At 48.6% G+C, this 12,504-nt stretch overlaps 1 protein-coding gene across 1 annotated transcript in view; it reads right to left on the minus strand.

The window, feature by feature from the left end:
- LOC148516575 (fibroleukin-like) overlaps nucleotides 1–11,906 on the minus strand; it is a 54,099-nt gene extending 42,193 nt beyond the window's left edge. Inside the window, exon 1 of the mRNA XM_088479852.1 lies at nucleotides 11,342–11,906. Within this exon, the coding sequence (XP_088335978.1) occupies nucleotides 11,342–11,906 (565 nt within the window). The remainder of the gene's footprint in view (nucleotides 1–11,341) is intronic.
- Nucleotides 11,907–12,504: the final 598 nt, after the last annotated feature.

Consider the following 12,504-nt stretch of genomic DNA (forward strand, 5'->3'; position numbering starts at 1 on the left):
TGGCTGGTAGATAGTGCGTGACAGGATGTACTGTCTGGTGGCTGGTGAGTGACAGGATGTACTGTCTGGTGGCTGGTGAGTGACAGGATGTACAGTGTGATGGCTGGTGAGTGACAGGATGTACTGTCTGGTGGCTGGTGAGTGACAGGATGTACAGTCTGGTGGCTGGTGAGTGACAGGATGTACAGTCTGGTGGCTGGTGAGTGACAGGATGTACTGTCTGGTGGCTGGTGAGTGACAGGATGTACTGTCTGGTGGCTGGTGCATGGCAGGATGCACTGTCTGGTGGCTGGTGAGTGACAGGATGTACAGTCTGGTGGCTGGTGAGTGACAGGATGTACTGTCTGGTGGCTGGTGAGTGACAGGATGTACTGTCTGGTGGCTGGTGCGTGACAGGATGCACTATTTGGTGGCAGGTGCGTGACAGGATGCACTGTCTGGTGGCTGGTGCGTGACAGGATGCACTGTCTGGTGGCTGGTGAGTGACAGGATGTACTGTCTGGTGGCTGGTGAGTGACAGGATGTACAGTCTGGTGGCTGGTGAGTGACAGGATGTACAGTCTGGTGGCTGGTGAGTGACAGGATGCACTGTCTGGTGGCTGGTGAGTGACAGGATGCACTGTCTGGTGGCTGGTGCGTGACAGGATGCACTGTCTGGTGGCTGGTGCGTGACAGGATGCACTGTCTGGTGGCTGGTGCGTGACAGGATATACTGTCTGGTGCGTGACAGTGTGCACTGTATGGTGGCTAGTGTAGGACAGGATGCACTGTCTGGTGAGTGACAGGATGTACTGTCTAGTGGCTGGTGAGTGACAGGATGTACAGTCTGGTGGCTGGTGAGTGACAGGATGTACTGTCTGGTGGCTGGTGAGTGACAGGATGTACTGTCTGGTGGCTGGTGAGTGACAGGATGTACTGTCTGGTGGCTGGTGCATGGCAGGATGCACTGTCTGGTGGCTGGTGAGTGACAGGATGTACTGTCTGGTGGCTGGTGAGTGACAGGATGTACAGTCTGGTGGCTGGTGAGTGACAGGATGCACTGTCTGGTGGCTGGTGAGTGACAGGATGCACTGTCTGGTGGCTGGTGAGTGACAGGATGCACTGTCTGGTGGCTGGTGAGTGACAGGATGCACTGTCTGGTGGCTGGTGCGTGACAGGATGCACTGTCTGGTGGCTGGTGCATGACAGGATATACTGTCTGGTGCGTGACAGTGTGCACTGTATGGTGGCTAGTGTAGGACAGGATGCACTGTCTGGTGAGTGACAGGATGTACTGTCTAGTGGCTGGTGAGTGACAGGATGTACAGTCTGGTGGCTGGTGAGTGACAGGATGTACTGGCTGGTGAGTGACAGGATGTACTGTCTGGTGGCTGGTGAGTGACAGGATGTACTGTCTGGTGGCTGGTGCATGGCAGGATGCACTGTCTGGTGGCTGGTGAGTGACAGGATGTACTGTCTGGTGGCTGGTGAGTGACAGGATGTACAGTCTGGTGGCTGGTGAGTGACAGGATGTACTGTCTGGTGGCTGGTGAGTGACAGGATGCACTGTCTGGTGGCTGGTGAGTGACAGGATGCACTGTCTGGTGGCTGGTGCATGACAGGATGCACTGTCTGGTGGCTGGTAGATAGTGCGTGACAGGATGCACTGTCTGGTGGCTGGTGCATGACAGGATATACTGTCTGGTGCGTGACAGTGTGCACTGTATGGTGGCTAGTGTAGGACAGGATGCACTGTACGGTGGCTGGTGAGTGACAGGATGCACTGTCTGGTGGCTGGTCCGTGACAGGATGCTCTGTCTGGTGCGTGACAGGATGCACTGTCTGGTGGCTGGTAGATAGTGCGTAACAGGATGTACTGTCTGGTGGCTGGTGAGTGACAGGATGTACTGTCTGGTGACTGGTGAGTGACAGGATGTACTGTCTAGTGGCTGGTGAGTGACAGGATGTACAGTCTGGTGGCTGGTGAGTGACAGGATGTACTGTCTGGTGGCTGGTGAGTGACAGGATGCACTGTCTGGTGGCTGGTGCATGGCAGGATGCACTGTCTGGTGGCTGGTGAGTGACAGGATGTACTGTCTGGTGAGAGACAGGATGTACAGTCTGGTGGCTGGTGAGTGACAGGATGTACTGTCTGGTGGCTGGTGAGTGACAGGATGCACTGTCTGGTGGCTGGTAAGTGACAGGATGCACTGTCTGGTGGCTGGTGAGTGACAGGATGCACTGTCTGGTGGCTGGTGCATGACAGGATGCACTGTCTGGTGGCTGGTAGATAGTGCGTGACAGGATGCACTGTCTGGTGGCTGGTAGATAGTGCGTGACAGGATGCACTGTCTGGTGGCTGGTGCATGACAGGATATACTGTCTGGTGCGTGACAGTGTGCACTGTATGGTGGCTAGTGTAGGACAGGATGCACTGTACGGTGGCTGGTGAGTGACAGGATGCACTGTCTGGTGGCTGGTCCGTGACAGGATGCTCTGTCTGGTGCGTGACAGGATGCACTGTCTGGTGGCTGGTAGATAGTGCGTAACAGGATGTACTGTCTGGTGGCTGGTGAGTGACAGGATGTACTGTCTGGTGGCTGGTGAGTGACAGGATGTACTGTCTGGTGACTGGTGAGTGACAGGATGTAGTCTGGTGGCTGGTGAGTGACAGGATGTACTGTCTGGTGGCTGGTGAGTGACAGGATGTACAGTCTGGTGGCTGGTGAGTGACAGGATGTACTGTCTGGTGGCTGGTGAGTGACAGGATGTACTGTCTGGTGGCTGGTGCATGGCAGGATGCACTGTCTGGTGGCTGGTGAGTGACAGGATGTACAGTCTGGTGGCTGATGAGTGACAGGATGCACTGTCTGGTGGCTGGTGAGTGACAGGATGCACTGTCTGGTGGCTGGTGCATGACAGGATGCACTGTCTGGTGGCTGGTAGATAGTGCGTGACAGGATGCACTGTCTGGTGGCTGGTGCATGACAGGATATACTGTCTGGTGCGTGACAGGGTGCACTGTATGGTGGCTAGTGTAGGACAGGATGCACTGTCTGGTGGCTGGTGAGTGACAGGATGCACTGTCTGGTGGCTGGTGCGTGACAGGATGCTCTGTCTGGTGCATGACAGGATGCACTGTCTGGTGGCTGGTAGATAGTGCATGACAGGATGTACTGTCTGGTGGCTGGTGAGTGACAGGATGTACTGTCTGGTGGCTGGTGAGTGACAGGATGTACAGTCTGGTGGCTGGTGAGTGACAGGATGTACTGTCTGGTGGCTGGTGAGTGACAGGATGTACTGTCTGGTGGCTGGTGCATGGCAGGATGCACTGTCTGGTGGCTGGTGAGTGACAGGATGTACAGTCTGGTGACTGATGAGTGACAGGATGTACAGTCTGTTGGCTGGTGAGTGACAGGATGTACAGTCTGGTGGCTGGTGAGTGACAGGATGCACTGTCTGGTGGCTGGTGCGTGACAGGATGCACTGTCTGGTGGCTGGTGAGTAACAGGATGTACTGTCTGGTGGCTGGTGAGTGACAGGATGTACAGTCTGGTGGCCGGTGAGTGACAGGATGTACAGTCTGGTGGCCGGTGAGTGACAGGATGTACTGTCTGGTGGCTGGTGCGTGACAGGATGCACTGTCTGGTGGCTGGTGCGTGACAGGATGCACTGTCTGGTGGCTGGTGCGTTACAGGATGCACTGTCTGGTGGCTGGTGAGTAACAGGATGTACTGTCTGGTGGCTGGTGAGTGACAGGATGTACAGTCTGGTGGCCGGTGAGTGACAGGATGTACAGTCTGGTGGCCGGTGAGTGACAGGATGTACTGTCTGGTGGCTGGTGAGTGACAGGATGCACTGTCTGGTGGCTGGTGAGTGACAGGATGCACTGTCTGGTGGCTGGTGCGTGACAGGATGCACTGTCTGGTGGCTGGTAGATAGTGCGTGACAGGATGCACTGTTTGGTGGCTGGTGCATGACAGGATATACTGGCTGGTGCGTGACAGGGTGCACTGTATGGTGGCTAGTGTAGGACAGGATGCACTGTCTGGTGGCTGGTAGATAGTGCGAGACAGGATGTACTATATGGTGGCCAGTACGTGACAGGATGTACTTTCCAGTGGCCAGCACGTGACAGGATACTGGTGAATGGCAGAACCTCCAATGTGTGGGCACTGTTGTGGTGCTCTCTTCCCTTTTCCCCTCCATGTATTATATAAAATAGCCGCTCTGTAATATCTGTATGTTTTTGGGGATGAGTAACCCGGCTAAACAGGGACTTATGCCTTGATATTCACATAACCCGGAGTATAGATTTGATTTCTTTCAGTAGAAAGGAGGATGGGAAATAAATAGGGTGACACCCGGCTATTGGTCACTATTATGTCCGGCTCTTCTCTTCTTCTGATGTCTTGCTTCAATACACTTTTTCTTTCACACCAGGCAGTGTAATGTGACTGGGCCTCTGTGCAGTCACTAATACCGACCTTACTCGGAATATGGGTTGCTATAGGCCACAGGCAAACATATTTTTAACAGTTAGGTTTAAGAAACCCTGGACAACCCATGAGCTTGTTGCACTTTGGATCCGTCTTTTGCGTCATATAAATGCCATGCATCCTGTATCATGTCACACGGATTACTGAGAACCATATGGAGGCATTCAGGTGATGCACATTAGGATACATATTCAAATAGAGATGTAGTCAAAAGTGTCCCATGCGTCCTTATGCTGTTACCGGTTTGTTACTCTGCATGCTAGGCTACTGGTTATCCCACTTAGTTTGGCTGCAGTATAACAGGAGGAGACAGAAAATATCACTTATTAATGAAATAAGCATTTCTGTAACAAACCAATAGTGATAAGATGTTGCTGGTGATATTAAATCTGGAAATGCTTATTAATAGTGGCACTTATTACCACTTATTAATAATTCCCCTTAGAATGACAGTAACAGTAATATGAAGAGCCAGTGATGGCCCCATTAGCAGTGGGACCAGTAGAGAAGGCTTAGACTTTCAGGGGCTTCTTATGTAGCGGAGGCAGCACACATATTGCCCCCACCCACCCCCATACACATACACTTCAGAGTCACCAGCAGCACTCTGTAATTACTGATTACAGGAAACCGGCCAGGGAGATGGCAACCAGCTTAGCAGCGAATTGACGCAGCGTGTGCGGAGTAGGGGGCAATAGAGGAAGAATTCGCCATCTCCTGCCCCAGCCCTACAAGCTACGTACATCCCCACAGTCCTAATACAGTCACTACAGGAACGAATACAGTTGACTCATCCAAGCATTATTCTCATTTGAGCTCATGGAGCCAAATATCTTCATAATATCTTGTACAGTGTCTACCCAGACCATGATAGTGCAGAATGGAGGCGTACGATGATACTGTGTACGTGCTATGAACATAAGTGCGCACCTGTATTTTAGAACGGTTCAGAAATGAGCCCCATGCACATAAGAATAGTGTCACTAGAAGCTGCACATTTTATTTGTACATGAATGAATGTAACATGACGTAATAGATTTCACTCTAGCACCCTGCACCTGTCACACCCCCTGCAGTTCCTCTTTCCTGCCTGTGGTGTCGCTCTCTGCCCTGGTGCTTCTAGCATACTCTGAGACTGTATCTCAGCAGTTTGTTACATCAGCAGAAATGTGCTAGAAGCACCAGAGCAGAGAGTGACACCCCATGTTGGAAAGAGAAACTGCAAGCGTTGTGATAGGGTGCTAGAATGAACACTATAACATTCACATTTATATACCTGTAATAATTAGCATCGCACTACGATATGAACTCCTGCCCCGGAGAGGTAAGGATGTAACATAACGTCTTCCTCTGATAACCAGGAACACGTTTAGCTTTAACTCTAAATTTTGCTTTCACCTCTGTTTCACCTTATTATCTCTCCGAGATGATAAATGAAGAGGGTACCCAGGCAGATGTGTAGAGCCGATGGATTGAGCGGAATAGCAATGTATCCAGCTTGGCTCTTGTAGCACTAAGGTCCATCCATCTTGTACATCCTCTGCCTGCTAGGCGCCGAGCCCTTGATTTATATGAATTCGCACTTAAAAGGAAATAGCAACAGGTTTCCCTAGTGGGATAATACATAATAGAGTTGTGGGGGGAAAGTAATACATATTTGTGTAATAACTTTGGGGATTTGTTTGGCCCTCGTTAAGAACTGGGCTTGAACTGAAAAAAAAAAAACTAAAACCTATACATCATATGTAAAGGAAATCCATTGTCTATAAGGTAGTCTGCATTGTAGACACTATGTATAGAATAGAGGGCCTGATTCAGACCTGGACGCTATTTGCGGACGGTCGTTCCAAAACAGGGGCCAGCTATTTAAATTGAGCGCTCGCTCTTTGCGGTTTGTTGACGCCTCTATGTCTGAGCGAGCGAACAAAAAATGCGCTCGCTATTTTGTAGACGCCCCTTTGCCGTTCGCAACACACGTCATCTCCGGTATTTATTAGATTAATCGGGTACATCGAAAGGCATCTGAACTGCTCGCAGTACTTGTGGTAGGTTTTTCTTACAGCTATCACTGCGAGCAGTTCAGGCTAAAAGACAACCAAGTGACGAGGTCGATGACGCTCCTTTACTAATTATGCACTCCCATTAAACGCCCTTTTGACTGTTAGGCACGCCTGCGTTCGGATCTCCACTCCCCCGTTTTCAAGCACCTTCCCCTGTTACCACCCACAAACGGTACATACTGTCAATCACATTAGCAGCCCCTCGCTGTTTTGCGAGCGCACGATTTCCGACCGCAATGACTGGTTTGCGCATGCGCATTATGACCCATACGCATGCGCAGTTGTGCGAACATCGCTCAGAGCGAACGAGCGGCCGCTTACGAGCGGCTCTGAATCAGGCCCAGAGCTTGTTAGCGGATAACCCATTGACCTTTCTGGATCACCTGGGAAAGTGAGTGATTACATTGTGATGTCAATATTAGTTAGAGATACTGTTAAGAAAAAGAACTGTAAAAATACAAACAACTTTGGAACAGGGTAACTTCACTCTATAATCCCTATATATCATACTGAAATAACTCCTGATACTTGATACAGAGACTCTGACTAAAATGATCTATTGAAAACTCAGAAACACACTGTTGCCGCCATTTGACAGATTTGATGGATCAGCTGTGAATAACCGATATTCCTGAGCAACATCTCTAACTCTAACCATGAAAAATAACCTGCGGACTGTACTGATTGCTTCCATACTAATAGATATTACTAAGGGTATCCGGATAGAAGATCGACAATGTAAAGGTCGAAAGTCAATGGGTCGACAGTGCAGAAGGTCGACAGTGCAGAAGGTCTACAGGGTTAAAAGAAACGACAGGTTCAAATGGTCAAAACACAACCAGAGACAGCACACTCAACCAAAAACTGTTAACTCATGATGCACGATGCAAGATCTATAAATTAATAATAGTGTTTACCTGTCCCATAAATCAGGTAGGAAGGATCAGCACATGTAATTGTAGTTTAAAAGTGAAAAAAAAAAAAATCACATTTATTTAAAAAAATTTGCAAAAAATACAGCAAGCCCAATGAACATACCATTCATGTAGAGTTTCCTCAGGGGCATGCAGACAATTGAGTACACAGGGTTAACGGGATCTAGTTAAGATGCCGGACGTCAGGATACCAACGCCAGAATCCCAAAGGGATCAAGATACCGATGTCGGCATCTCGACCACCGGCATCTCGAAAGGAAGTATGCAGGTTAGGGTTAGGCCAGGGATTGGGGGGGGGTTAGGTTTAGGGACCTGCCTGGGTGGGTTAGGGTTACGCACCGACCAGGGAGTATAGGGGTTAGGCACCACTGGGGGAAGGTTAGGCATCACCAGGGGAGGGTTAGGTTTAGGGTGCGGGAAGGGGGGGTTAGTTATAGACAACACTAGGGGAAGGTTAGGGTTAGGCACCAGCGGGGGGAGGTTAGGGTTAGACACCACTGGGGGAGGTTTAGGGTTAGGGGGGGAGAGGGGGAGGGTTAGGCTACTTATCTGCCCCTGTCGGGATGTTCACCATCGTGATGCCAGTGTCGGTCTTCTGACCGTCGGTAAATCATACCAATTCCGGGTTAACATAGGTGGGAAAACCACCCCATCCAATTGGTTCAAACAGACGAACCATACTTTTGAAATCATTAGTTAACAAGAGTATTGCATCATACCCACAAATTAACACATTAAATAATCCCATAACACTATGGGCCTGATTCAGACCTGCTCGCTAGATGCGTACGCTCGCTCTCAGCGTATGCAAATTCAGAACACATCCAGCAAGGCTGGCGATCGCACGGCAAGGCATAAGCACGCCCACTATGTCTTGCGATCACTTTGTGTATGCAGACGCCCACCAGCCTGTCTTAAGACGCCCACTTGCGCACGTCATCTATAGGAAGTGTATGTAACCATCGGTACATCGGATGTGATCGCAGCGCTTGAGGTTACCTTTACCCTACCGCAAGCACTGCAAGCACTTCAGTGTAAAAACCAGCCAGGTGACGTGTAATGACGCTGCCTGTTAATTATGCACACCTCTGAAACGGCGTGGAAACACTCAGGCACGCCTGCGTTCGCACCTCCACTCCCCCGTTTCTACTGGCCTGCCCCTGTTACCACCCACAAACGGCCTCTCCTGCCACTTATTACACTGGGCTGTCTTGGCTGGGCGAGCAGGCGCTTCCCGATCGCTCAGACTAGTTCACACGAGCGCACTACGAAGCATGCGCACATTAGCGAACATCGCCAGCAACAAGCGATCGCTGATCTGAATCAGGCCCTATGTACATAAATGTCTGTGCAACAAATACACAAGACTTGGCAAAAAACATTGAAAATGACAATTACAAATAAATGCCGCAATGAACATAAAAAAGTGAGACAAATCATTTCTCAGCTAATGAATGCTATATATCATAATTCAGTGTCCGCCATATATAATGCACCAACTCGTAGCACCACCGGACTGTCAGGGGAGGTGTGTAACTCTCAGGGGTAAATTTACTACAGTGAGAGTTTTTAGAAGTGGTGATGTTGCCCATAGCAACCAATCAGATTCTAGCTATTATATTCTAGAAGGTGCTAGTGTAGAATCTGATTGGTTGCTATGGGCAACATCTCCATGTCTAAAATCTCTCATTTTTGTAAATATACCACTGAATGTCCATCAGACAACTTAAGACTGATGAATAGAGGGCCAGACATGTACTTACCAGAGGGAGGATGCCAGTAACCACCGTAGCCATTGCAATGAGTCAGGGATCCATACCTCCCAACATGACCCTCTCCAAGAGGGACACAATACTCTGGTCCTGGACTTCCCTGGTAATTTATGATTAGTGGTGGCTCCAGGGGTGGGGCTGCGGTACAGTCCAAAATTCAAATAGGGGAGTCACACCAACTGCCAGTGAGTCCCAGCCAGTGATGTTTGGCAGTGTGTGAAATGACAGTTGGTGTGACTCCCCTATTTGAATTTTGAACTGCGCTGCAGCCCCACCTCTTACCAGGGAAGTCCAGGACCAGAGCATTGTGTCCCTCCTGGACAGGGTCATCGTCATATAATCGCATCATTGGGCTCCGCCACCTCTACTTCCGGACCACCAATCCCCAGAAAAATTCTACCCGTCGCAATAGGAAGTTCGTGTAATGCATGAGAAGTGCCTACTCTTCCGGGGGTGCAGGGGGTTACCCGAAAAACATTTACTTGCACCTGTTGTGCCTCCCCAGGCAAAGGGAGATGCATGCCTGCGATCTGCCCCCAAAAATTATATACTGTACCTACGCCTGCGTACAAAGTACGGAAATGCACGAATCATGTGACATGTATCACAACGCGCCCCATACGGTGTAGAACTTTTCACTATCCTAAAATGCTTTCTCTGCCTGGCACCTTCTCTCTGCACCACAGGAGATGTGTATGTTCTGCTGCAGCTTCATTCATTCATTTACAGTATATGAACTCTTGGCTAAGCAGCGGCCCCGATGAGGCATCATTTTCCAGACTTTACTTCCTCCTTTCGCCTCGTCCTGTTCCCAAACCCTTAGTGCTAAATCCTGCCATTCACAGTGGTGCAGAATTCAAAGTTCACAAGAGCTGATGTCATAGAAACTCCTAAGAAAGTCTGAGGGGATTCGAGGTAACAGTCCTGACTGCCGCACCAACAATAAAATGATTCAGTCCCACAGATGGACTTACTGAAGATTCAGACAGTCGCACAAGTGACTACAACAGACCACTATTACTGTGCGTATGCCTTAATGTACAGCTTTGCGAATGGCCCAGCCCCAGATGTGGATCACATAATTCACTTCTGTACATGTTCAAGTAAATAAAATAGTGTCATCTGCACTTTAGCTCAGAGCGTGAACCTGTGATGCCTTATATTGTACAATATTACAGGATCCGACACCTCTCGATTTAGCTATATATATATATATATATATATATATATATACACACTGGAGGATATAAAAAATGTGAGCACTGGCGCATGCGCAGTCATTTCTTTGTAAGTATACATGCGTAGATGCATGTGTGTATAGATAAAGGTTGTTTGGGAAACTTGGCTTTCTACGTCCCAGAAGCAGTTGGTGTGCTCCCAATGTGCAATCCCTCTATGAGATGCATTGTGTACTCTCATGACATCATTCTTTTTGATGGGCATAATTACAGTCTTATCCTTTGTCACCGATTCACTTTACTAACGCCAACAGCCCCTTTAATGTAAGATTATGAAAGATGTTACAAGCAACATTACCACAAAGGAAACTGCAATCACAAAAGGGAATAATGACATTATATTAATTGCACATTAGGAGCCAACAAGCCGACATGAATGGTCACTTCAGCTGTGAAATATGGTTTGCACTTGACTTTTGAAAATAAAAGTTAGTGACAAAATAAAACAAAAAAAATAATTACTTATATATAGAGAGAGACACTAGCTATTATAGAGATAAATCAAACATTGCATTTTTTACGTTTATATGAGAGTATAACTGATTCTTGCAATACATGTTGTGTGTATCTATATATATGTTATATATACTTCTATTTCCAAATGTGGTACATTATATATGTGCAAAAAGAACATTTATGACCATAGAGTTGTGGCCCAAAAAAGTTTACAATCTTTGTTTAACATCATGACTTGATTGGCAAAGATCTATGAGTTTGCAAAACCATATATTACCCATATAGTTAGCATTCACCTTTATTTGTGTATCACCAACATATGCTGCAGCACCGTACAACCAGGTTTGCAATTCAAATGTGACAAGTCCACACCACTGGGCCACCTGTTCTCCCAGTACTCACCTAATGCGGAGAGTTTCTGAACCGACTCGTTGCATGGCAGTTCACAGCCAGACAAGATCCCCAAGAGAAGGACCACCAGAGAGTTGAGTTTGTCTTCTACCCTGCTCAGGTTCCCCTTGCTCTCATCTTGTAAGTTGTGGAGAACGGAGGTCACAGATTGGAGGTTTGACTCCAGCAAGTTCAATCTCTCCCCCACACTCTTGGACTTTGGGTTCTGGGGCTTGGTGTTCCCTTCTCCTCCAGATTGCTTTAAGGTCTGCTTGAACTCTTGGTTTGGTTCCTGGTGAAGCTCCTTCAGTTCCTCAGGAGGAGGTTGTTCCTCTGGATGGAGGAAATGCAGTTTGCATCCCTGAGGTCCATCACAGTTGGATTCTGGTGGTGGCATGGCCACAAGTTGCTCTAAGCAAGTCTGGTCCTCTCTCCTGTCACTGCAGTCAGGGTTTTCAGGCACAGCTGACTCCACATCTGGGAGAAATAAGAGCAGTGTAATCCACAGCATCTCTCTGTAGGACCATAACCCCATTGTCACTATCCTGCAACCTTCACTTCTCCTCACAGGGGACATACCATGCAGGCAACCTGTGCCTACCCTCCTCACTGTTACAGGTAGGGCAAAGTCCCTCTGTGCAAAATCCTTTAGAGTCTGGGAAATCCTTTGAGAGAGCTTAAAAGCAAAGGAAGATAGTGTGTGTGTGTGAGGCATGCACCAGGGAGGAGGGGGCTGGGGGGGGGCTGCATGACTGAGGAGAGGAGGGACTGAAATAGTCTCCTGTAAAGAACACTTGAAACTCAGATTAGCATCTTGCAGCCCATTGAAGAACAGCCTTGGTTATGTCTAGGTACATGGCCTCTGTCTCATCATCATTATTGTGTGTGTGCTGTCAGCTTGCAAAGACTTGACTGGAAGGGTGGGTTCAGGAATAAAAAATTAACAAGGGAATAGCCCACACGGATGATGCATCGTTATTATAGATGTAAAGCACCAACAGGCCACCGCAGCCCTGCGCAGAGTAAGCGCAGCATAAAAACCGGGAATTACAACAATGAATAGTACATTGCTAATTTCTGCATCACTGTAGCACTCACACCTTTCTGAGATACGATGGGGATGAGAACACCAAAGCGCCGGGTACGGAGGTGCCCGCTATTGCACCCGCCACTGT

The sequence above is a fragment of the Taudactylus pleione genome, unplaced genomic scaffold (genome assembly GCF_031769625.1).
Source record: "Taudactylus pleione unplaced genomic scaffold, aTauple2 ptg000247l, whole genome shotgun sequence".
NCBI lineage: Eukaryota > Metazoa > Chordata > Amphibia > Anura > Myobatrachidae > Taudactylus > Taudactylus pleione.